Here is a 21,484-nt window from a genome sequence, read left to right as displayed (position 1 = left end):
GGAAATGTTACCAACATGAAGGCTCCAATGAAGCTCAACTGGTTTGAAGATCATTTTTAGTCGTGTCAAGATGAAATGTCACCTGTGAAATGAACATGACAGCCTATATCTTTTAGCTTTGGCATGAAATAACATTTTTGGCCCTTGATATATCAGAAAGTTATCGAGGATTTAGATTGAGAGCACAGTATTTTAAGACAGTGTCTGTCTCAGTTCATCTAATCTGTGAATTTGCCCAGGGTGCTGCTGTTCTGGTCAAACTGTACTCTAATGAGACTGACATTCAGCTGTGCAGAAGCTCTGAAATCCTGAGCATGTGTGTGAGAATGCCAAAGGTTATGAAAAGAGCAAGACACAAGCTGCAGCTCTTCCACGAAACTCTCAACTTCAGCACCCTGAAGTGACAAAAAGGCGCTCTGTCTAATCAGCTCTAAATTAGTGTGAGAACCAGCAGGTTCTCTTGTCCTCAGAGGACTGATGGCGATCACGGCAGCATGCTGTAACTGGCCAAATGTCATGTCGCTCGTTGTGAGGGGCCAGGCCTGGACCTGAGCACTGGAGGGCAACCGGACAGGAAATTGCTATATTTCGTGCTGAAGAAGGAATCCCTTTTCTCCACTGCTGAATTATGTGGATCTGGCATATCACTCCACTAACAGTGCACCTTATCCAAGAAATAATCGAGTGTTTGCCAATCTATAAAACGTTTGCAGTAGCCTATTCTGTATGTCGGGGCCCATTGCATTTTACTGGTTTAATGCCAATTATAAGAGCATGATGTATGTATCTGAGGGGATTCTCATCAGACGAATAAAAATATGCAGATTTTGGCTGAGGTAAAATCTTGTTCACAGCCCCCGAGGGTGCTCTGGATAATTCAGCCTTAACAATGGAAAACACATCAAACTTACACTGAGTATTAATTGATCTTCTCAAATGACTGTCAATAGTTGGCTGCTTAAGAAGATTAGTATCTTCCGGGAAACATGTAATGTATCGTGTGGTGCGTAAAATACGCACGGCAAGCGGTACGCCCCAAGGAAATCTTTACAATGAGTCAACAAAGAACAGTTTGTTTTACGCAGCCGGGTGAGTAAAGAGAACACGCAACATCAAGTGAGCCCACCCCACTGAGGGGTGCCTTTATAAGGAGGGTGCGGCTGACAATCCACGACCAACAGGAGACTCTTGGACACTTGCGCTCTGGAGGACTGTTCGCCACTCCGCACTGAGATGAGAGGGTTCACAATGAACAATGTCTGCCAGTGTGGCTTTTTGACTTGTCTTCTTTTCTTTTCTTTCGTGTCTTTCACCGCTGCAGTCAGCTTCGACCTGACTGAACTTAGGAATAAAGTTGCAAAAATTAAAGTCAATCCAAGAGGAAATCTCTGGGCTACAGGTAAGAAGCATCTTCTTATCCAACACCTGTAGACTGCCCCAAGAACTCAGCCGTCGTGTTTGCTTTGAATGGGAGGACGTGGATTTAGTTTAAATGTTTCTTTCAGTAATTAATTTCCTTTTACATAATCGCATTTTCTGTCTTTAACGATGTTGATTTTTTCATCCTCCACTTAGTTACCTGTCTGTAGGGGTTCTCAATCATCCAGGTCATGGTTATTCAATTGAATTGTATTTCCCCCTGCACTCTCTTAATTAACGAGCGTTTTCTTTCATTTGGCAGGACATTTCATGGGCAAGAAGAGCGTGATGGATTCCCCGCTGCTGCCCTCGGGGGAAGGACAGGGCGTTGATGGGCTGGTAGCCCTGCCTGAGGAGCAGGGCGCGTTCGGGGAGCTTTTCCAAGAGTTCCTTCGGGAGGCTCTACGGGCGCAGGTGGACACTCAAGAGAGCCGCTCGAAAAATCGGGTGAGCCTTTCTTACGTTCAGTCGTTCTTCCCCTTCTTTTCTCGTACCTTTCCTCACAAAATAGACTAAACTGATGGTTACATGATCTAATGCGCTGACATGTTCACTCTATTTCAGGAGGCGGACTTCTTGATGAAGATTTTAGAAAGCTACATCCAAAGCAGAAAGTGATACAGAGGATGGAAGTTAGGCGCGCATGAACACGGATCTGAGGTCAGCTGGCCTCCTGGGATAAAATAAAAGAATACGACACAATGTACAGTCTCCCGCCTGTAATGATTGTTACCAATATTGTATCAATCAATATATTTGTTACTGTCGTACTTTGCCTAAAGTTCATGTGCCATTTTCAGTATGTAAATACGTTTGTCTATTTTGCTGATGATTTGTCCCATTGTCTTGTCCTTAAAGTTATTTATATTAAATTGAATCATTATTTGCACTCCTCTGACTCTGCTAAATAAATGACGGCACATCTCACTGTAGATCACAGTCTATAGAAATCTTGTCCTGTGGGGAAACTGGTCACTTTCTTATTCACACAACTTCTATTGCATTTAAAAATCTCTTCAGGATAATGGAGGGAACAGGAGAGACTTAATTTTAAGGTCAAAGATGCCCCTTTAGTAAGCAAAGTGACCATTTCTTTTATTTCATTGCAGCCTCAAACTGATGAAAACTGGTTTCTGTATCTTCATCTGTGAATAGATCTTAGCTTTATGGTGAAAATGGTGTTATTTGGTTATCTATCTTGATTTTCTCCACAGAGGTCTGTGCGACCTTCACAACCCTTATTCATAGGCCCAACATTAAACCCATGAGTAATACCGTTTTTCTAAAATAACACTTATATAAATCATAGATGTAGGCAGCTTATATAAATCACGTGGTGTTTTGCTGATGTGTCTACATGAAATCAATATCATCTTTTGTACTTTCCCTGTCCTTTGCATAAAGTGATGATCTGCTCTGTCGATCAATAGTGACCGAGTAAGATATGGCCCATGCAGCTTCTCTGCCTGGGGCTGATCCTTTGAAGGTAACGGACAGGCTATTTAAATATCCCTCCCACAAGGCCCTGTCTGATGCGCATCATGTCCAAGTTCAGATGATAGACATGAGAGTCGTGTATAGTTCTGGTTAGCAACACAAATTTAGCCATAACACACCAAAAAGAATATTCAAAAAAATGCAAAGACAGTCGCCAGTTTAAAAGACACATCACAGCCATTGACTTAGTTATGCTAGACTGAACTCAAAATAATGTGTTTTTGCAACACAGAACAAGTGTTAACAGATCATTTTTATCAGAATTTTGAATATAACCCAAAGGCTGGGTCTGACTTTTGATTATTTTGCCAAATAATAACCTTGAGACTCAGGAGCTTCCAGGTGCGGAACAATTGTACATAAGTAGGTCAGTAGGTTTGAAAATGGGGTACAATTTGGTGGATAAGACCCATCAATGTAATACCCCAAAGAAAGGCTTCAAGAAAAATAACAGCATTAACTAAAGTATAATTGGTTCATTTGTCTGGACATACTGAAAATAAGTCAGCCACACAGATTTTTTGTATGTTTGTTTATGTTTTGTTTTGTTTTAAACTGATTGTGTGCACCAGATTTGTTAAGAGGGATTTGTGTTTTTGGGTGGTGATAAATCTCATCTTCAAACACAACTGTGTCTTATTAACGGATTTTAAATACTGGACTCTTGTTAACCTCTGCACAGTGCAGCTCAATGGGCTGATATTATATTTCTGCATTCACATGAGAATGTGTGGGAGTTTGTGTGTGAGTGAGTGATTGTGTTTCATGTCATGTGTGCGTCTGTTTATTCTCCAATCAATTAAAATTGCAGATCCTAACATGTTGCAGAGTGTTAACTGTTGAGGACGGTGATGTCTCCACACAATTAGAGTGAGCACAGATCCCACATGATGTACACCACCTCACTCTCCTGGGAAATAGGGAGTTTAATTTAGCATCTTTTGCGCTCTATTTACTTTGAATCTTTTCTTTTGTCAATGTTTTTTTTTTCCTTTGATGTCCCCCTCTCTGCTTGGTCACACAAATAAACAGCTCAGAGTCCCTGAATTCACAGGAGAGCCCAGATAATTATTTTAAATTGAAATTTTGAGGAAAGGAATGATGTTTTTTTACAATGTTACAATGTTACAATGTCATTTAGCAGATGCTTTTATCCAAAGCCATTTCTGCATAGAAATGATATTGATATTATTAATCTCTTGTAAACTTTTTAGTTCGATTGAATGTAGCAGTAGAGATTCAAATTAGTTTCTCCCAAATATGCATCAATAAGACAAGAGGTAGGCCAGTTAATGTGACCCCAAAACAAAATTAACTGTGCAAAAGTTAAATAAAAATGAAATCCTTACATTGGGTTTATTCACTGTCAACAACACCATGTTGCATCCAACAATCACATTATGTAGGTAATGGCAAGAATTTGAGGTTTCTAAATTGCGATCCAGAGGCTCACGATAAACTCTGCACTGTGACGTGATCGTAAGTTATTTAGATTAGATGAAAATGGGGAAAAAATAACAATCAGCATGAGATTTACACAACATCACCATAAGAACTAAAATCTGGGCCAAATAATATTTTTTGTTATCAGTTACAAGAAAGAAATGCTGCACACATTAGACAGCTCATGGATTTCTATACTCTAAATGGGTACAATGAGGTAAAGTTAGACAACCAGTATTCTTTTCAACAGCCACCATTGTCATCTAAATCATGTTAAGTTAGCCTGAACTGCTACCGCTGTGAGAGATGCACTTTAATAATGGATCGGTAATCTCACTAATATTCAGAGAAAAGATATAACGTATATTTTTTGGATAGGTTGACAAATTAAGCATTGGTTGTAAATGGTTTTCATCACATGCCATGTGAGACATTTTAATCTGAACAAACATAACAAACACATCAATCTGCAAACGAATAGTGATACCCTGTCTGGACAACGCAAATTGCTTTCAGGCTAGAGTGATTTATGATAATTGAGCAATTTTGTTACTACATTGAACAGGAAATGTGAGCATACTAGGATGAAAACAAATTTCATAAAAGCAGACCAGGACCTTTTCTTTCATGAAAAAAGAAAACTAGCAGATATGAATCATGAACCAAACAACAGTCACTTCAACTGAGTCAAGAAATGTGCTTTTCTAATGGAAACTTTAACTAATGCTCTGTCATGTTCCATGAAAACTAAGAATTGTAAGCACTGGAACTGATATCCTGTCTGTGTCACCCTGTGTTTCAACTTGTATGTTTGTTTTGTATTGTTCTGTTTTAGTAATTACTTTATTTATTGCCTGCAGGTTAAGCCATATGCATAATTTACACTTTGGATATATGCTGGTGTCAACGGTAGAAACCTTAACCTCTGCTTGAATTTGTAAGTCTTCACTCTTGCTCAGTTTGACCCCCAAAAGCGGACTAAGACAAATGTAGCAAGCTTTAACTCAATAAAACAAAGGCTTTGGGGCACCAGTCCAAGTCATTATTGACTGAGTGCCCCAAAGGTACTCATTTTTAATTGAGAAATCAATCCTCCCTTAGTTCAAGAGAAGAAAGTAGTGGGGTCATATCACATTTGTCTGCGGCAGCAGCAGCTTTAATATTGTTAAATCTGACTTCAGACTGAACATTTAATTTTAATGTGATCAGAATAAGAATCATTTTATAGTTGTCTGTTCTTACCCGACAAAGAACTTAATACATCTCCACATGGCACAATTTAGATTTAAAATAGCAATGCTACACTGCCACCCTCTGGCATGAAATCCTACACTACACATGAGAGCGTGTTATTGGTGATGCTGTCTGACAGTGTCTTTATTAATGTGCTACATTATGTGTTTAAAAGAAGGTGTCATATCTGTAGAAAAACATAAAATCCTCAAAAAATATATTCAACCAGCATCAGTGCAGTATGTGCTCAATTATACTCATCATGCTCAACCACATATTCATAAACAGGTGTCCATACACATCATATTCATATGTAGTACTTTTGAACTCTGTTGATGTAATAACTGTATTTATATTAATTGTTAATTTTGTATATTCTTATGTTATTTTATTTTTAGTATAAACTATCGTCTTTATATGTGTCCATTTAGTATTTTTTAATTATTCTTTTATATTGGAACACTATTTGGTTGTAGGCTTCAAAAAAGATCTCCGAGTTTTCTGCCTCTTCCCGCACAATATATTATTTATCTTTGCTCTCTTTTTGTGTTTATTTTCTTTTAATTGCGCAAATAAATAAACATAAACATAAACAAAACGATTGGCAAAAGTGACGTCATTTATCTCAGGAGGAATGACTGTGTGGATATCTGAAATTACAAGGATAAAGTGGATGGTTATGATGTAAATGTGTATACCTGCAACGTTTATTAAGACGACGGAGAATCATACCTGTCTGTAAACAGAGAGTTCAGATGGCTTGCATTAAAGCCTGAGCTGTTTCAGAGCGTTAATTGAACGTGTGTTGAAGTGTTGCAGGGTTCACGTTCATGCTCCATCAGGCTGTTTTGTTATGAACAATGACGTCATCGCAGCACGTGACCTCTTCTTCTTTATTTGAGGCAATTTCATTGGTCAAGTCTATCAGAATCTGCACTGTGGGGCAGGACCACACCGAAGCCATTTTATTATTATAACAGCAGAGGTGCAGGTGCATCAATATATTTTTTAATAGTTCAACTTTTAATTTTAAAGCTCACGAGACCATGGGGCAGTGTGGAATAACTTCATCCAAAACCGTCCTGGTTTTTCTCAATCTCATATTCTGGGTAAGAAAACGATGGATGCCTGAACAATGTGCAGCATCCCTGTGAGGCCAGGGATGGAGAGCGTTAGCGAGCTAGCAAACTGCGCCATGGATGCTCTGCAGTCTGCAGGTCGGCGATAGGAAAGCTGCTTTTTGAGGCCACAGGGACTTTTTACTGACGCATCGTCATCTCTTTAAAAACAGTGAACTGCAATAAAGAAAGAAATAATTATGTCAGACAGCTGCATTGTCTGTATCTGCTGCCGCTCGCAACTTGTAGCTTTGACGTTATGCAGCAGCTACTATGTAACGACACTGTCGCTGCTCCTGAGGTATTCTGCAGACTTATCTGTGCTAAAGTGTGTCATGGCATATGGACAGAATTGCAGAGTTGGATTAAGATAAACATGAACCAGAAAAGGAGCGATGATCAGAGCTCTTAATCTCTTTCAGCATGAGGGAGAGAAAACATGGCCCAGTTCACACTGCACAAGCTTTGAAATTCTTTGTGTGCTATTCTCTATCTCTTTATCTGGACTAACGTGTATTTTTGTGGATGAAAACTGACATAATTAAAAGATATATATGGCGTGATCAAGTTATTATTGTCTCATATTCGTAGTTATAATCAAAATGTAAATTATGAACCAAAAAGCTGTTATTTTCTTAACTGACCATACACACAACCACACACTACACCACTCAACTTAATCTCTGTACTGTTCTAGTAGAAGAAAAAACTAATGAATGTTAATGAAGCATTAAAAAACTCAAGATTCAAGATTCAAGAAAGCTTTATTGCCAAGTGAGCTGCACACATAAGGAATTTGACGTGGTGAATGGAACACTGGTACTTAATAACAAGACAGTAAGGACAATGAATATATAAACCTAAACACAAATCCAAAAATTCTAAATAAAATAAAAATACTATCTGCACAAAGAAAGGTAAAGAAGTACTTTTAAGGACATGAAATAAGTTAACTTAGCCTAAGCCAGAGTGCACATTTAGAGGATGAATATAATAATAAAATATGTTATGGGATTAATTACAATATTGCACATGGTTCTGTATGTTAAATCGATAGAATAATGTGCTTTTTGAGACACAGTAACATGTGATTGTAACATTAATGTGTGGCCAATAAAAGAAAACAGATTCTGAAGTACCTTTCTTTTCTTTCCTCAGGCTGCAGCTGGAATCTTATGCTACATTGGAGCCTATGTGTTCATCACATATGACGACTACGACCACTTTTTTGAAGACGTGTACACTCTGATCCCTGCTATCATAATCATAGCTGTGGGAACTCTTCTCTTCATCATCGGCTTGATTGGCTGCTGCGCAACAATACGTGAAAGCTCCTGTGGACTGGCGACTGTGAGTGATGGATCACTTTGATTTGAAGTTTTAGAGGAAAAAACATACATGCACCATTTTTGATACCTAGGGGAAAAAAAGTTGGACACATAATGACATACTGCATAAGAATTAAAAAATAATGAGCAACTTTTAGTTTCAAATTAATGTGCAACTGAGATTTCTATACAATGTTTTTGTGTTTTCGTTTCAGTTTGCCGCCATCCTCCTGCTGGTGTTTGTAACAGAGTGTGTGGTGGTGGTGCTTGGCTACACATACAGGGCTAAGGTAAACACTTTCGCACTGAATGACATGAGTATAAATTCAACATGTGGAGTTGGAAGTGTAAAAATTGTGATGAAGGGAAGAAGTAAAAGTGTTTCAGAGTTTTAGCTTATCTGGCATTGAATGAAAAAGGTATATTCATACTTCTTATTTTTCTTGTTATATGGAAGATATACAGTCAGATGTCCTCAAATCAAACATTTTATTATAGATATATAATTATATATTGGATATAATCAATGTTATGGAAAGCAGACGTGTCTATCATAGTATTTTTGCACACTGTTGATCATTTATACCAAAAGCTTTGTTTACCTCATCTGCTTCATATGACTAACAGTATAAGGAAGTTTCATAATAATGTGCAAACCTGCTCCTCAGAAGTAACATTTGAATGTGCAACATTGATTGCAAGAGTGGCTGTGTTCTGTTCAGGTGGAAGATGAGGTGAATCACTCCATCCAGAAGGTTTACAACGAGTACAATGGAACCAATACTGACGCTCCCAGCCGAGCTATTGACTATGTGCAGAAGCAGGTGAGAGGAACAGCTTCTTGTTCAACTAAAATTAAAATGTGCATAGATGTTTGTTTTCACATTCAAGACTTATAGTCTGACTACACATATCCTTTAACCCCCTCTTCTTTTCTCCTGTTAGCTCCACTGCTGTGGTATTCATAACTACTCTGACTGGAGAAACACGCACTGGTTTAAAGAATCCAAAAACAACAGTGTCCCAGTGAGCTGCTGTCAGCCCAGCATCACTAACTGTACCGGCACCCTTACTCGACCAGGAGACCTCTACCAAGAGGTACAGACACAGGGCTCAAATGATGGGTGAATTTATCTGAAAAAAACAGAATAACCTTTCTGTCACTGATGATTTTTTTTTTCTGTAGCACTTTCAGATATAAAATGTTTAAAATAGTTTGTTTTGCCTGTTAGGTTCTCTGAATGCAATTTATTTTCTGTTTCAGGGCTGTGAGGCTCTTGTCGTGAAGAAGTTAAAGGAGATTATGATGTATGTCATATGGGCTGCGCTGACTTTTGCATCTATTCAGGTAAGCAGAAAAAGCACAAGAATCAAAGCAAAGTTCAAGAGTGCAAATCGACATGAGCAGTCAGACAGGTTTTAACAGAACCCAATAAAAAGAACAGTAGAACCAGAGCAACTTATCTGGAAAAATACAACAGTAATCCCAAATCTAAGAAAGGACCAAAACTATTGAATTTGATTTGGATTACTACTTTCTTTAAGAAATAATAATAATAATAATAATAATAGTTTATTTTTACAGCACTTATGAAAACCAAACTATCAAGTGCTTTTTTAAAACATAAAATCCAAAACGATGACGGTGGCGGTCAACAAAAAATATTCAACCCCACTCACCCTCTTGTATGCCTCCCACCACATAACTGAACAGGTAATTAAAAGGTAAACCACACCCATGAACCCAAAACCGGAAATGAAGTAAACCATAAAAAAGGAAATAATCATGATTAACAAATAAGACAGAAAATCAACACTATGGCCCCTACAGGCATATAGAATAAAAGATTGACAGTTTTAAAAAGTGGTGGAAATGAAAGAATAAAAGAAGAGTTGTGTGAAACAACAATTGAATAAAAATAAGAATGATCAACATCAACAATGGTTGAATAGTTGAAATGTCATATAAATAAATGAAGCACCCTGGATATTACAGAAGTTACAAGACAGCAAGGTAAAAAAAAAGTTCTGAAGTGGTTTGAAAGAAGAAACTGATGGAGCTAGTTGCTCCTTAGCAGAGAGACTGCTGACCAGGGTATCCCTGCTTACAAGAAGTGACAAAATCACCAATGGCCTAATATATCACTTAAACATACTTGCGGTAACATGGGATGCATCCTGTCAGTGTAAAAAGATTCCCCCTTTGTGGTTTAATTAGAATAGCTCTACACTGTGGTTTCTCGAGGCCCAGATGTTTGATAAGCATCAGAGAACTCATCTGTATCAGTCCCTGCTCTTTTATTTTTCAAAAATTATTTTCCTGTCTAGTTTTCTGAAAATCCTCAGGGCTCAGAAAATGACCACTTTTCTTTCCTTCCTTGTCGTCCTGCAGATGCTGGGGATGCTCTGTGCCTGCGTGGTGCTGTGCAGGAGGAGTCACGACCCAGCGTACGAGCTGCTGGTCACAACCAACAGCTACGCATGAAAGCAGAACAAAGCACTCCGACATAAAAATAAAAAAAAAAGAGCGTCACGAACATGTGCACAGTAGATTTCAGCTGTAGTTAAATAAGCTCAAGCACACCTTGCACAATTCATGATAAAGTAGTGAACACTGACAACATTGATTGGGTGGGTGGGGCTTCAAAGGGAAACATTTATTTATGACATGCTTTGTGAGTTACTGTTACTTCAATTATTCTTTTTCTGACACATAATGGAATATTTATTGGCGCCAAAGCTGTAAATGGCAAACTGACACTACTCAACTTGATGCTGATATTCTTTCTTTTAATTGTGGCTTCTTTTCCCAAGTGAGGATGATGAGAATTTATTGGCAGTGTACGTGTGACAATATTGATAGGAGTTTTCTATGGAATGTATTTCCTTGTGTGCTAGTTTGCACTGCGGCTGCAGCTCTTGAGATATTTCATGGTTGCCTGGATAAAAAGTATGTGCTAAAAAGCACATGAGCATTTGGAGAAGAACTTGAAGTGATGAGACTTTGTAAAAATGGAGAAACCTTTCACCATAGAATGAAGAGAATCAGTGTTTGAATGTGGAGCAGCGATGTGTTTGATCTCTTAAAGCCGTGTGTGATCAAAAGAGTTCTTCATTTTCACAAACATTCAGGTTGTGAATACTGTACATTCTGTTTTGGTGTTTCTGTTCTCTGAACCAGGCTTCATTTGTGAGGCATTGCCAATGTATAAAATGTGAATGACCCTTTTAGAATCCAGTGTTATCAGTACGAGTATTATCCGTGTCCCATGAAGATGTGTGTATGTGTAGATAAAGTTACACTCAGATAAATCCTCCTGTTTAGTTTGTATGTTACAAACCTGCTTTAAAGAATCATGACCTGTTATTTTATACATTTTCTGTGAAATCGTGCACTGTTCAATATTTTTAGCGGTTAAGTTGACCCCCAGTTATTCGGCTAGAGCCACAGAGGAAAAAATGACAAACAAAATTGTGTATAGATTTGGGAAGAGGCAAAAATAAACTCATACATTTCAAGTTGACTGTTTGACTTTGTATTGGCACGGTTTTATACAGTACAGTTGCTGAAGGTCTACATGGCAGTCAGAAAATAGCATAATGGACATTAGAGATAATATTGCATACACTGAACAGTGTAACCCTCTCAGCTTGCAACACATTATCAACAAACAAAAGGTAACACAAATAATCTGAGGGACAAAACCAAAACAGGTACTTCTATAACATGTTACCCCAAGCATAATTTATATAAATAATAAACATTGAGGATCTAAGACAAGTAATCCCACTGTTAGGAAATCTATTATTGCAAAGTGGCTCATTTTAAATGACAAAATTAGTTTTGCTAACATAGACAACAGCAACTGAAACAGTCTTGTTTATTCACCTCACTAAAAACACAACAGATTAACAGAATTTCACTGGAAACCATGCTCTCTCATCCATCAATATTTCCAATACAGTATCTTTCTTTCTGTACAAAGTGATTATATTGGAAAGTATTCAATGGGAATGTAGGAATACCAGCTAAACCACACATGAGGTAGCAGTTACAATAGCCCGTTTCTTACTGCCAGTTCATGGTGCAATATGTATGTCCCTGTAGCCACTTGCCTTCAATATGAATTTTACATTGGCAAAATGGTGGAACCAAGTTGTCTCACGACTTGGAGACAGCAATAGAGGCGTTACAGAGGCAAGGGTGGATTTCTGTGAGCTGGCTGAGTGGGCAGGTTGGTGAGTTTTTGTGCATATGTGAAGCTTCTGCTGTGTTCATGTCTCACACTGGAATCACACACTGAGACACCAATATTATTCTGTTGCAATATGAAAAGGAAACTGAACTTGCAATAAGAAAAGAGCTAATGTGACAAAGAACATAAAGGCACATTATTTAATGCTGATCAATCTGAAAGCTTTACTGCATAAATAAGCGATATTGCTCTGTCCTAACCTCTTTTAAAATGCTGACATAGAGAAGGCCTTGTGTAAAAGCCTGACGAATATGTTTAAATGTTTGTGTGTGTGTGTGTGTGTGTGTGTGTGTGTGTGTGTGTGTGGTATATGTGTGCATGTTTATATATGTGAGTCTGTAGGTGAAATGGCTTGTTTGACCGGCACACTAAAACACGTGCTTTTGTGTGCGCTGTCATTTGTCTGTCTGTATTTGCGTTTGTTTTCCTCTTCGTGTGTTCACATTTTGCCTAGATAGTTTCCCGGCACCAGCCCAATCTGCCCGTGCCTCTCCACCATCCACCAGCCGTCTTCTCCTTGCTCTAGGACTCGCACCAAGTCCCATCTACTGACAGACATCTCGTCCCCTTCCTGAACAGTCGATGTGAACAAAGATGACAAATGTTAGTTTCACAAAGATGACGCTGCTGACCCAAGTTCCAACACATTCTAAAAGCACTTCCCCGTCAGAATAATTGTACTTCATGATTCAATATTTTTTTATTTCCAGCTTCAACTTAGTGCTGTAGAAAAATGGTTAAACTTGATAATATATTGTGATCACCCGTGCAGAGTATTCATAAAGTACAAAGTAGCTGTCCTCAACAGCTGGAACTGCTGCAAGTGATGCTGCACGCTGGAGGCATGGCAGCGGTGCATATCCGTCATCTGAACTCCCTGCTGACACTAGAGTGAAAGCAAATGCACAATTTTTAGAAATGAGACAATTAAGTTAGCGTATACAATGCATGACAATTCAATGTACAGTATCTCACAAAAGTGAGTTCACCCCTCACATTTCTTCTAAAGATGATGCACAAGAAAGTCTGCAAACAATCTGCTAAAGACAAGCAGACTAAGGACATGGGTTACTGGAACCATGTCTTGTGGTCTGATGAGACCAAGATAAACTTATTTGGTTCAGATGGTGTCAAGTGTGCTGGGGCGCCCAGGGGAGGAGTACAAAGACAAGTGTCATGGTCTGGTGCTGCATGAGTGCTGCCAGCACTGGGGAGCTACAGTTCATTGAGGGAACCATGAATGCCAACATGTACTGTGACATACTGAAGCAGAGCATGATCCCCTCCCTTCAAAACTGGGCCGCAGGGCAGTATTCCACATGATAACGACTCCAAACACACCTCCAAGACGGCCCCTGCCTTGCCAAAGAAGCTAAGGGTAAAGGTGATGGAGTGGCCAAGCATGTCTCCAGACCTAAACCCCATAGAGCATCTGTGGGGCATCCTCAAATGGAAGGTGGAGGAGCGCAAGGTCTCTAACATCCACCACCTCCTTGATGTTGTCGTGGAGGAGTGGAAGAGGATTGCAGTGGCAACCTGTGAAGCTCTGGTGAACTCCAGGCCCAAGAGGGTTAAAGCAGTGCTAGAAAATAATGGTGGCCACACAAAATATTGACACTTTGGGCCCAATTTGGACATTTTCACTTAGGGGTGTACTCACTTTTGTTGCTGGTTGTTTAGACACTAATGACTGTGTGTTGACTTATTTTGAGGGGACAGTAAATTTACACTGTTATACAAGCTGTACATCCACTTCTTTACATTATATCAAAGTATAATTTCTTCAGAGTTGTCCCATGAAAAGATATAATTAAATATTTGCAGAAATGCGAGGGGTGTACTCACTTTGTGAGATACTGTATGTTCTATACATCACAGCCATTAAGAGGCAACATTTTAAGAAAAGAAAAATTATTGATTATCCTCTTATGACCACTGGACAACAGCTAAAATTAGCATTCAACCACTACCTGGTTTATGTACCAGTATGATAGTTAAACATTACAATGCACTCTCACAGAGATGCAAAAGAGCTGTAAAAGGGCTCCACAAGGTACTTACTTTCACCACTAGATGTCACTTCTGAATGAAAGCTTTGCAGACTGCTCATGCTGATGTTCACAGAGCTTGTCAGCCGGCCGCCTTCTGAAGACCTTAATGATCATAAGAGATATTAGGATGGTTTCCACAAATCTTCACATCATCAGACAAATGGATATAAATCATTGCTGCATGCGATCTTTTCAAATTTTTTGAAACTTTTTTCATGTGGTCAAAAGAGGAAGTATGCACTGACGAAAGATGAACCTGAAGGAGACAGCTTTACTGTAAGAACAACCTCATAGTGTTGTCATGTCATGTCATGTCATGTAACAAAGCTATCTCCTGATTTGTTTAAAAAAAGAGTGCTTCAGACCTCCTAATCATGTGATCTCTTCCTCCACCAGTAAAATGAGCATCGCCATTGTTGTCCCTAGATGTGTCTCTGCGGTAGTAGCTCTCAAACACTATGGGTTCTGTGAAAAGGGAAGTAAGTTTAGGCGTTGCTTTTGCCAGCATGTACATTGAAAGAGAAAGGTAGAAGTTGAGTGGCACCAAATACACTTCTTATTGAGTGAAAAGTCTCACTTCTCTTTCAAGTTTTTTTTTGTTTTTTCATCATGTCACCCACCAGTACAGCTCACTCACCTGGAGGCCTTGACCCGGTGCCCTTCATCCCTATGAAACAGTTGTTGTCTATCATGATGTTGCACTTTTCCAGTATCTTCCTCACCTCCTCATACAACTGATTTCAAGAACAGGAGGAAATTCAATTAAAATCCAAAGTGTAGATTTGTGCATTGTTTCTGCAAAGCCAAATACATGAACTAAGCAGACTTGCTGTTGGTTAATTTACAATGCAGTTAAACATTATAAAGATAAATTAAGAAAAAAATCAGGACTAATGGAAAGAGCTTGGACCAATTTTACACCTTTTGCTTTCCACTTAGGCTATGCCAATCTTTCGAGTGGCAGAAAGATTGAAAAGTGGCCTATGCCTTGCCACTCTCTAGCTAGTGACCTGTCACTCCCAAGCTGCAACCTCCAGTCTAAAAATATGAGTCCAATGCGGAAGTTCTAAAAACTGCAGATCATCGAGGATCCGCTTGAGGCTGGCTCCAGAACTACCGGAAACCACATACACACCAATTCGAAAAAGCTGATCTTTACAGCAGAAACAAACATGTTTACAGCCTGGTACAAAAGACGAGTGTAGTCTGGAAAACTAATTTCTCGATCGGCACACACTGTAGGGGCGTGAATTTTTTTCTAACGCAGCAATTTCGAAGATATTGAGATTACGAGTCTTCTAATGAGAGGCACAGCTGACTTGATTGACGGGCGAGAACACTGTATCTGTTGGATAGAAGGCTCAAAGCCCGTCTCTTTACGTCACAATCACTCGACAGCTGTCGACGATTGGCCTCAAAACAGCGCAACAGAAACAGATGGGTGACGTCACGGATACTACGTCCATATTTATACAGTCTATGGTCGCTCCATGTTGCTCCTTAAACAGCGGCAGGTGCCAATCTCTGCTGACATGTCAGGGCCCCAGCTGCTTCTCTTGTGCTCAGTCACTAAACAGTCTTACGTGATCATGTTTGTGATAACTTTGCTTTGGAAACTGTCAAATATTGTCTACACTTCTCGAAAATAATTTTTGAATGGCATAAGCAGTGACACAGGCGGGGCAGGTCACCAACTGCTGAGTGGCATGGCATAGGCTACTTTTTTATCTCGTCACTACTCAATCTTTCTACGACCATGTTTTGAGCTAAATAATAACACCAACATGCTAATATGATAACTACATTAAGCATACCATGTTAAGCATGTTAGCATTGTTAGCATATGCTAAACATCTTGATGTTGAGCAGATACAATTTACACTTTGTTCACTGTCTTCATTTAGCCTGTTAGCACATCCCCTCTGGACCATGATGCTAGAGGTAATTGTTCCATAGTCGTGTTTAGTAATTGGAATATTTCAGTCAGGAACAAAATCGTGCAACCGGAGCCATGCCACAACATGATTCTCACATATGAACTCAGGTAAAGTAATTATAAATATATTTTACTGACAAGTTTACTTCATTATTTATTAATGTGGTGGTAATGCAACACAAACCCATGATCAAAATTCAGCAGACATTTGACTTAAGATGTGTTTTATCCATTCCACACTGAAAGTATAATTAAGGAGAGAGTAAGCTCACCTCGTCGTTTTTGACACACTGCATGGAGAAATGATTGCTGTGGTCCCACAGAGCACACCTAAGCATGCTGATGCGATCTCCCTCCAGCTGCTGAAACACCTGACAAACACAGAATACACTATGGGTTTCTGTCCTATTTATCACAGTAACTCATTATCTGAAAGGACTTGATTATTTACATTTCATTGCTTTTCCTCCCTTATGCTCTATTTGACCGGTCAATCAAAATGCATCTCTAAAATTTAAGAGCAGACCTCACTTGCATAATAATAGTAATATATTGCATGATTGTGATGTTCTATTTTTAGACCACGCAAAGAGGTGCAAAGCACTTTTCAGTTTCATCAGTAGGTAACAGTTATAAAAGGAAATTGCTTTGTACAGATAGAGGGGGATGTGGTGTGAAGCATGTTTCTGTGGTTATTGGGTTGAAATGTGAGTGTGCTGTTTGGCTGAAGGGAAAACAATTTGACAGTACCTCACATGTGCCTATGTGTGTTTCTTCCCAGTCTTGGCGAATGCTTTCGAGTTGAAGAATGTTGTTCGAGTAGAGTTTTTCTGTGAGAGATTTAGATGGTTATATTAGAAGTGAAACAACAATTAATAAAAAAGGAAACAAGTCAACTGCATCAAGTCTCCCACAAGAGTTTTGGAATTAATAATGTAGGCCTACAAACAGAATTCACATAAATTGCTCTCTGAATCAGAAAAGTTGTGACAGCTGCTTTGAGAGGTCTTATTAATACAGTAGAATAGCAACTTTTTCAGGTAAACAAAAAAAGAACATGATTCTTGGTCATACCTGCTTCGTTTGCTGTCTGTCTGTGTTGCCTTGCCCTGTGACGTACCTGAGATGTGGTTATAGCACAGGAAGCGACATGCATGATCAGTATGACAAGCTGTAATAACAAACACATTTCTGCCTCACACATATTTACTTTTATCAAAAGGCAAGAACATGTACGATATGTTATTTATTTTTGTACATCTCCTGCATATACAAAGTTAAGCATGAGCAGGGTTTGATCATTTAACCTTCGGTTTACTTTAGAAGTTGTTCATCTATATAAATAAGTCCCTGTTCATACACACACACACACACACATATATATATATATATATATTATTCTTGTACTACTCTTGCTACCGTGTCTGTGTTGCTACAACAACTGAATTTCCCCACAGAGATCAATAGTCTTATCTTATCTTATCTTATCTTATCTTATCTTATATTATAGTATATTTCCATGTTAACAGCTTGAACCAAATAATTCATGACCAAAATATGCACTATAGTTATTTTTGTGTTGGGATCAGCTGCAAAGAGCAATGTGTGAATTTAACCATGATGGGTAGTTTTGATGTCTCTACGTTGCTACCTAATCTCACATTACTTTCTAATGTAGTTAATTTAGTTATTGCACCTTGTCTTGGTTTTGGATGCATTTGTCTTCTCAGCCCCTTCCTCTGCCTCGTCGGCCTCCTTACATCTCAGCTCGTAGTTTTTTTTAGACTGAAACAGAAACCATGTGATACAGAGTTCCACCTCAGACAGAAAAGGGTTTGAAATGTTCTCCTCTTAATGACAGGAATAAATGGCACATCGAGGGCAATCAAGTCTTTTTCTCCACAACAAGAAATGTGCAACATTCCTTTTTGTGTTATCAGCTATGACTGTTTTCCTACCTCCATAGTCTTCTTGTACATAGAAACCTTTTTCCTCTGAACCTTGTCCATGATGCTCTGAAACTGTAGGGGAGAGGGATCAGTAGGATAAAAATATTTCTATACTCTGCACTTTTTTGATACTCTATATTCCTGTACCTTCAAGTACGCTATCAAACTTCATTTATGTATTAGGTATAGCAAAAAAGCTCTTATGCAATGCAATTTTCTCAGTACCTTCTTCCTCTGCTCCTTTTGCCGCTCTCTAAATGTCTCAATCTTTTTCACCTCCTCTTTCAATACATCAGACAACTGGATGTGGAAGTTTCCAATGTTCTCAATTTCTGCAGCCGAAAACAGCAAAATGAATCATTCAACAGGAGTTACATAAAAAATGCGGTAGCTGTATTTTACACTTTGGTTAGAATTGTCCAAGGGTTAAATGGGCGGCTGGATTGATAGATGGATGAACTTACGTGTTTTTAATTGCTCAAAGGATTCTCTCAAGGTACTGGAAAAAAAAAGTGTATGTAAGGTCAGGGGTTATTCAGTGTCAAGCTGCATTTTTTACTGAACAAATTCTTTGAAAACATCAAATGAAATATTTATACCCGACATTTTTTTTTTGCGATTTAAGCTGCAGTTGGCGCACATCTTTTAATTTCTGAGCCGTGTTTTGCATATAACACAAAAAAGGCTGACTGAATTACCCCCCCCTCCCCCACCACCACCACCACCACACACACAGAAATGTGTACTGCTATAAAAAGAAAGTGACTCAAAGATACATGACTGATGTTTTTATGTTACAGGTCATGTACAATCAGCATTACAGTAAAGTGATCCTCCCATGGGGATTTAAAAGTAGATGAGCATGAGATAAGCCATTTCCAGACTGGAGTTTTACATTTTAAACAAAATATTATATCAATATATAATACCACGTGCACATTGTGTCTACACAGTACTTTGGACTGACCGAGAGTTGTGGCTTACCTGATCTCTGTGTGTCCTCCTGCTTTACGAGCAATAGTCACCAGCTCTTTCCCATACTTCTCCTCTGCTAGAGCCCTGTGCAGTAAGAACACACAATGTAAAGCAGATAAGAAGTATTTCAGTGTACAAAACAAAAAAAAAACGATTCATGTTTTTGAAAGTGACAGATTAGGCACACCCTTCGGTCAGCTAGTGTCTGTGTGTAAATTAAACACCCATTTTCAATATATCAAGATGGTTTCATGAAAAGCCCATGCCCAAAACTGTTACAACAGCCAAAAGCATCCCCTGAACTGGAACAAAATGCACATAAAACAGAGTCATGGTTCATGTAGGTACATAGGTTACTAATCATATAACATCAGTTTACGCAGGAAATATTTCTGTACAATCTATCCTCCTCTCGCGTATCTGCATGCGCACATAGCTACCAGTATTTCAAAGGTTAATTAAGGTGCTGTTTTGTAATGCAATTGAGATCATCTTTAGACCCTGTACCACAAAGTTGGACCTTTGGAAAGTACTATCACAAAACTAAATTTGGACCCTGGTTCCTGCTATCGAAACACTCAGAGATCCTCAACAGGTTCCTAATACCTAGAGAAAGTTCCTGCTGTTTAAAAGCACCTCTAGTTGTTGCTTTTGTCTTGAGATGCAGAAACTATGACTTTTACTTTCCCCTTGTTAGCACTAAAGAGCTACCTTTTTGCAGGTATCATTAATAAAAAACGCATTACAGTGCAATTTTAATTGTTTTCTCCAAACCCTGCAGTAGAATCATTTCCATTCAGAGTAATGAGGTTATACAGATTACATGGTAAAAGAGCTTATTTGGATTTACTCTGATTTTTACTAACTAGTTTGTGGAAAGTGTGGATTTAAGAAACTAAATGTTAAGTTCTGTTGTTAGTTAATGAAATACAACTTTATTCTACCTCATCTTTAGAAGCTCCTCCACATCTTTGCACATCTGCCTTCCATCCCGTAACCTCTGGATCACGGCCTCATATCCAGCGTGACACGTGAATTCAGACTCCTGTATTGAAACATGAGAAAACAGCATTGCTTAACAAATATTGCAACATGGCCTTCAGTCAATCCTGGTGTCAGTGTGTGTTAAAAATGCAGAACTAGCAAGGACCAAAAAAATGGCTGTATATGACACGGCAACATACTCAGTACCTCAAATTACAATGACTTAAAAATAGACTTGAGACTTTTAGCACAGAAAATAAACAGTATGTCAGATTTATAAACAGTTTAACTCAGCACTCCTTCCTTAGGTAGATGAATAACTTCATAAACACACTTCTATCTCACGATGAGGAACATTTTAGGACTACACAGTTCTACAATTTGGATTCAAACAGATAAATTGTCATCCTTGCTCATTATCATATCACATAAAAAGACAATAGATGTGGACATATTTAGGATCGCATCATGGTATATGTTAAAATATGATCTAGTTAAAGCAATGACAGGCCCACAGTCATAGGTTGTGATGAAGAAGTGTTGTTAAGAAACTCTATAATATATATTTATATATATATATACACAATGGATTTTAGGTTATTACTATGTTTATCTAAAATGAAAATACAGATAATAATGACTGCAGTGAACAAATGGTCTTTCAGTCTGTTGGAAGGACACTTAAGCAGAATATTAGAGCACAAAAATAACACTTACCCAGAAGGCATCTTTAAACATCAGTGGTGCCATCTCAGTTGTGACTTCCTTGAGCTGCACAAAGTTGCTTTCTTCAATCAGGAACTTGTCTTTTGTTTAAATTAAGTAGTTGAAGGTCATCAGGACATTAAGTCAAATAAACTGTGTGTTAAGCCGTGAGTGGCCCAAACGCCAGTGAGTCATTTTGAATGAGGAAGAGCTTCTGTCCCATGATGTCACTGACCACAGAGAGCTCAGCCCCCAATGTGAGGCAGCAACTCTTTCACTATCATTTAGAGAAAAAAAAGAATATATCTGTTTAAATCAATGCATTATGAGACTGATCAGCTTGTATCTGTAGCTGATAATCGATACAGCAATGTTGTATGTGTGCATCTGTGCGTTTGATTTAATCTGCTAGCTGCAGGTCAGTCTTTTGTTGGTTGAGAAGTTGCTGTGGGGTTATTTACAGTGACAGACCCACACAGTCATACAGTATGGTTTCAGAAACTATGTGTAACTCTGACTGCTGGCTGAACAAGAAGCAGCTACCAGCAATTAGTTTGATTAGACCTATATTAAACCTATTTTATTTAAAT

At 38.6% G+C, this 21,484-nt stretch overlaps 3 protein-coding genes across 3 annotated transcripts; 2 read left to right on the top strand and 1 right to left on the bottom strand.

The window, feature by feature from the left end:
* The first annotated feature begins 1,021 nt into the window (after positions 1 to 1,021).
* On the top strand, positions 1,022 to 2,121 carry nmbb (neuromedin Bb). The gene is made up of 3 exons (XM_034680679.1): positions 1,022 to 1,399; positions 1,682 to 1,866; positions 1,984 to 2,121. Exons 1-3 carry the CDS (start codon positions 1,234 to 1,236, stop codon positions 2,035 to 2,037), a joined length of 405 nt encoding a protein of 134 aa, XP_034536570.1. The 5' UTR covers positions 1,022 to 1,233; the 3' UTR covers positions 2,038 to 2,121.
* Positions 2,122 to 6,531: 4,410 nt separating this feature from the next.
* Positions 6,532 to 11,562, top strand: tspan3b (tetraspanin 3b). The gene is made up of 7 exons (XM_034680990.1): positions 6,532 to 6,701; positions 7,869 to 8,060; positions 8,254 to 8,328; positions 8,761 to 8,862; positions 8,984 to 9,136; positions 9,303 to 9,386; positions 10,431 to 11,562. Exons 1-7 carry the CDS (start codon positions 6,639 to 6,641, stop codon positions 10,521 to 10,523), a joined length of 762 nt encoding a protein of 253 aa, XP_034536881.1. The 5' UTR covers positions 6,532 to 6,638; the 3' UTR covers positions 10,524 to 11,562.
* pstpip1b (proline-serine-threonine phosphatase interacting protein 1b) lies at positions 11,559 to 21,153 on the bottom strand. The gene is made up of 15 exons (XM_034680991.1): positions 20,907 to 21,153; positions 20,150 to 20,250; positions 19,215 to 19,289; positions 18,695 to 18,729; positions 18,456 to 18,562; positions 18,240 to 18,302; positions 17,978 to 18,066; positions 17,356 to 17,435; positions 17,032 to 17,111; positions 16,554 to 16,652; positions 14,983 to 15,079; positions 14,711 to 14,810; positions 14,356 to 14,447; positions 13,059 to 13,180; positions 11,559 to 12,865 (listed from the first exon to the last, which is right to left on the bottom strand). The coding sequence occupies exons 1-15, from the start codon at positions 20,937 to 20,939 to the stop codon at positions 12,734 to 12,736; spliced, it is 1,305 nt and encodes a 434-aa protein (XP_034536882.1). The 5' UTR covers positions 20,940 to 21,153; the 3' UTR covers positions 11,559 to 12,733.
* Positions 21,154 to 21,484: the final 331 nt, after the last annotated feature.

This window comes from Notolabrus celidotus, chromosome 3 (assembly GCF_009762535.1).
Source record: "Notolabrus celidotus isolate fNotCel1 chromosome 3, fNotCel1.pri, whole genome shotgun sequence".
NCBI classification, from domain to species: domain Eukaryota; kingdom Metazoa; phylum Chordata; class Actinopteri; order Labriformes; family Labridae; genus Notolabrus; species Notolabrus celidotus.
The sequence above is the reverse complement of the archived record's forward strand: the minus strand, read 5'-3'. Positions and strand labels throughout refer to the sequence as shown.

Bases quoted from the DNA above. Each gene is read 5' to 3' on its own strand.
- nmbb (XM_034680679.1), top strand. From the start codon at position 1,234: ATGAGAGGGTTCACAATGAACAATGTCTGCCAGTGTGGCTTTTTGACT. The intron at 1,400-1,681 runs GTAAGAAGCATC...TTCATTTGGCAG, and splicing joins AGGAAATCTCTGGGCTACAG to GACATTTCATGGGCAAGAAG. The intron at 1,867-1,983 runs GTGAGCCTTTCT...ACTCTATTTCAG, and splicing joins AGAGCCGCTCGAAAAATCGG to GAGGCGGACTTCTTGATGAA.
- tspan3b (XM_034680990.1), top strand. From the start codon at position 6,639: ATGGGGCAGTGTGGAATAACTTCATCCAAAACCGTCCTGGTTTTTCTC. The intron at 6,702-7,868 runs GTAAGAAAACGA...TTCTTTCCTCAG, and splicing joins TTCTCAATCTCATATTCTGG to GCTGCAGCTGGAATCTTATG. The intron at 8,329-8,760 runs GTAAACACTTTC...TGTTCTGTTCAG, and splicing joins GCTACACATACAGGGCTAAG to GTGGAAGATGAGGTGAATCA.
- pstpip1b (XM_034680991.1), bottom strand. From the start codon at position 20,939: ATGGCACCACTGATGTTTAAAGATGCCTTCTGG. The intron at 19,290-20,149 runs GTAGAATAAAGT...CTTACTGCACAG, and splicing joins GAGGAGCTTCTAAAGATGAG to GGCTCTAGCAGAGGAGAAGT. The intron at 16,653-17,031 runs GTACTGTCAAAT...TGTGTTTGTCAG, and splicing joins CACACATAGGCACATGTGAG to GTGTTTCAGCAGCTGGAGGG.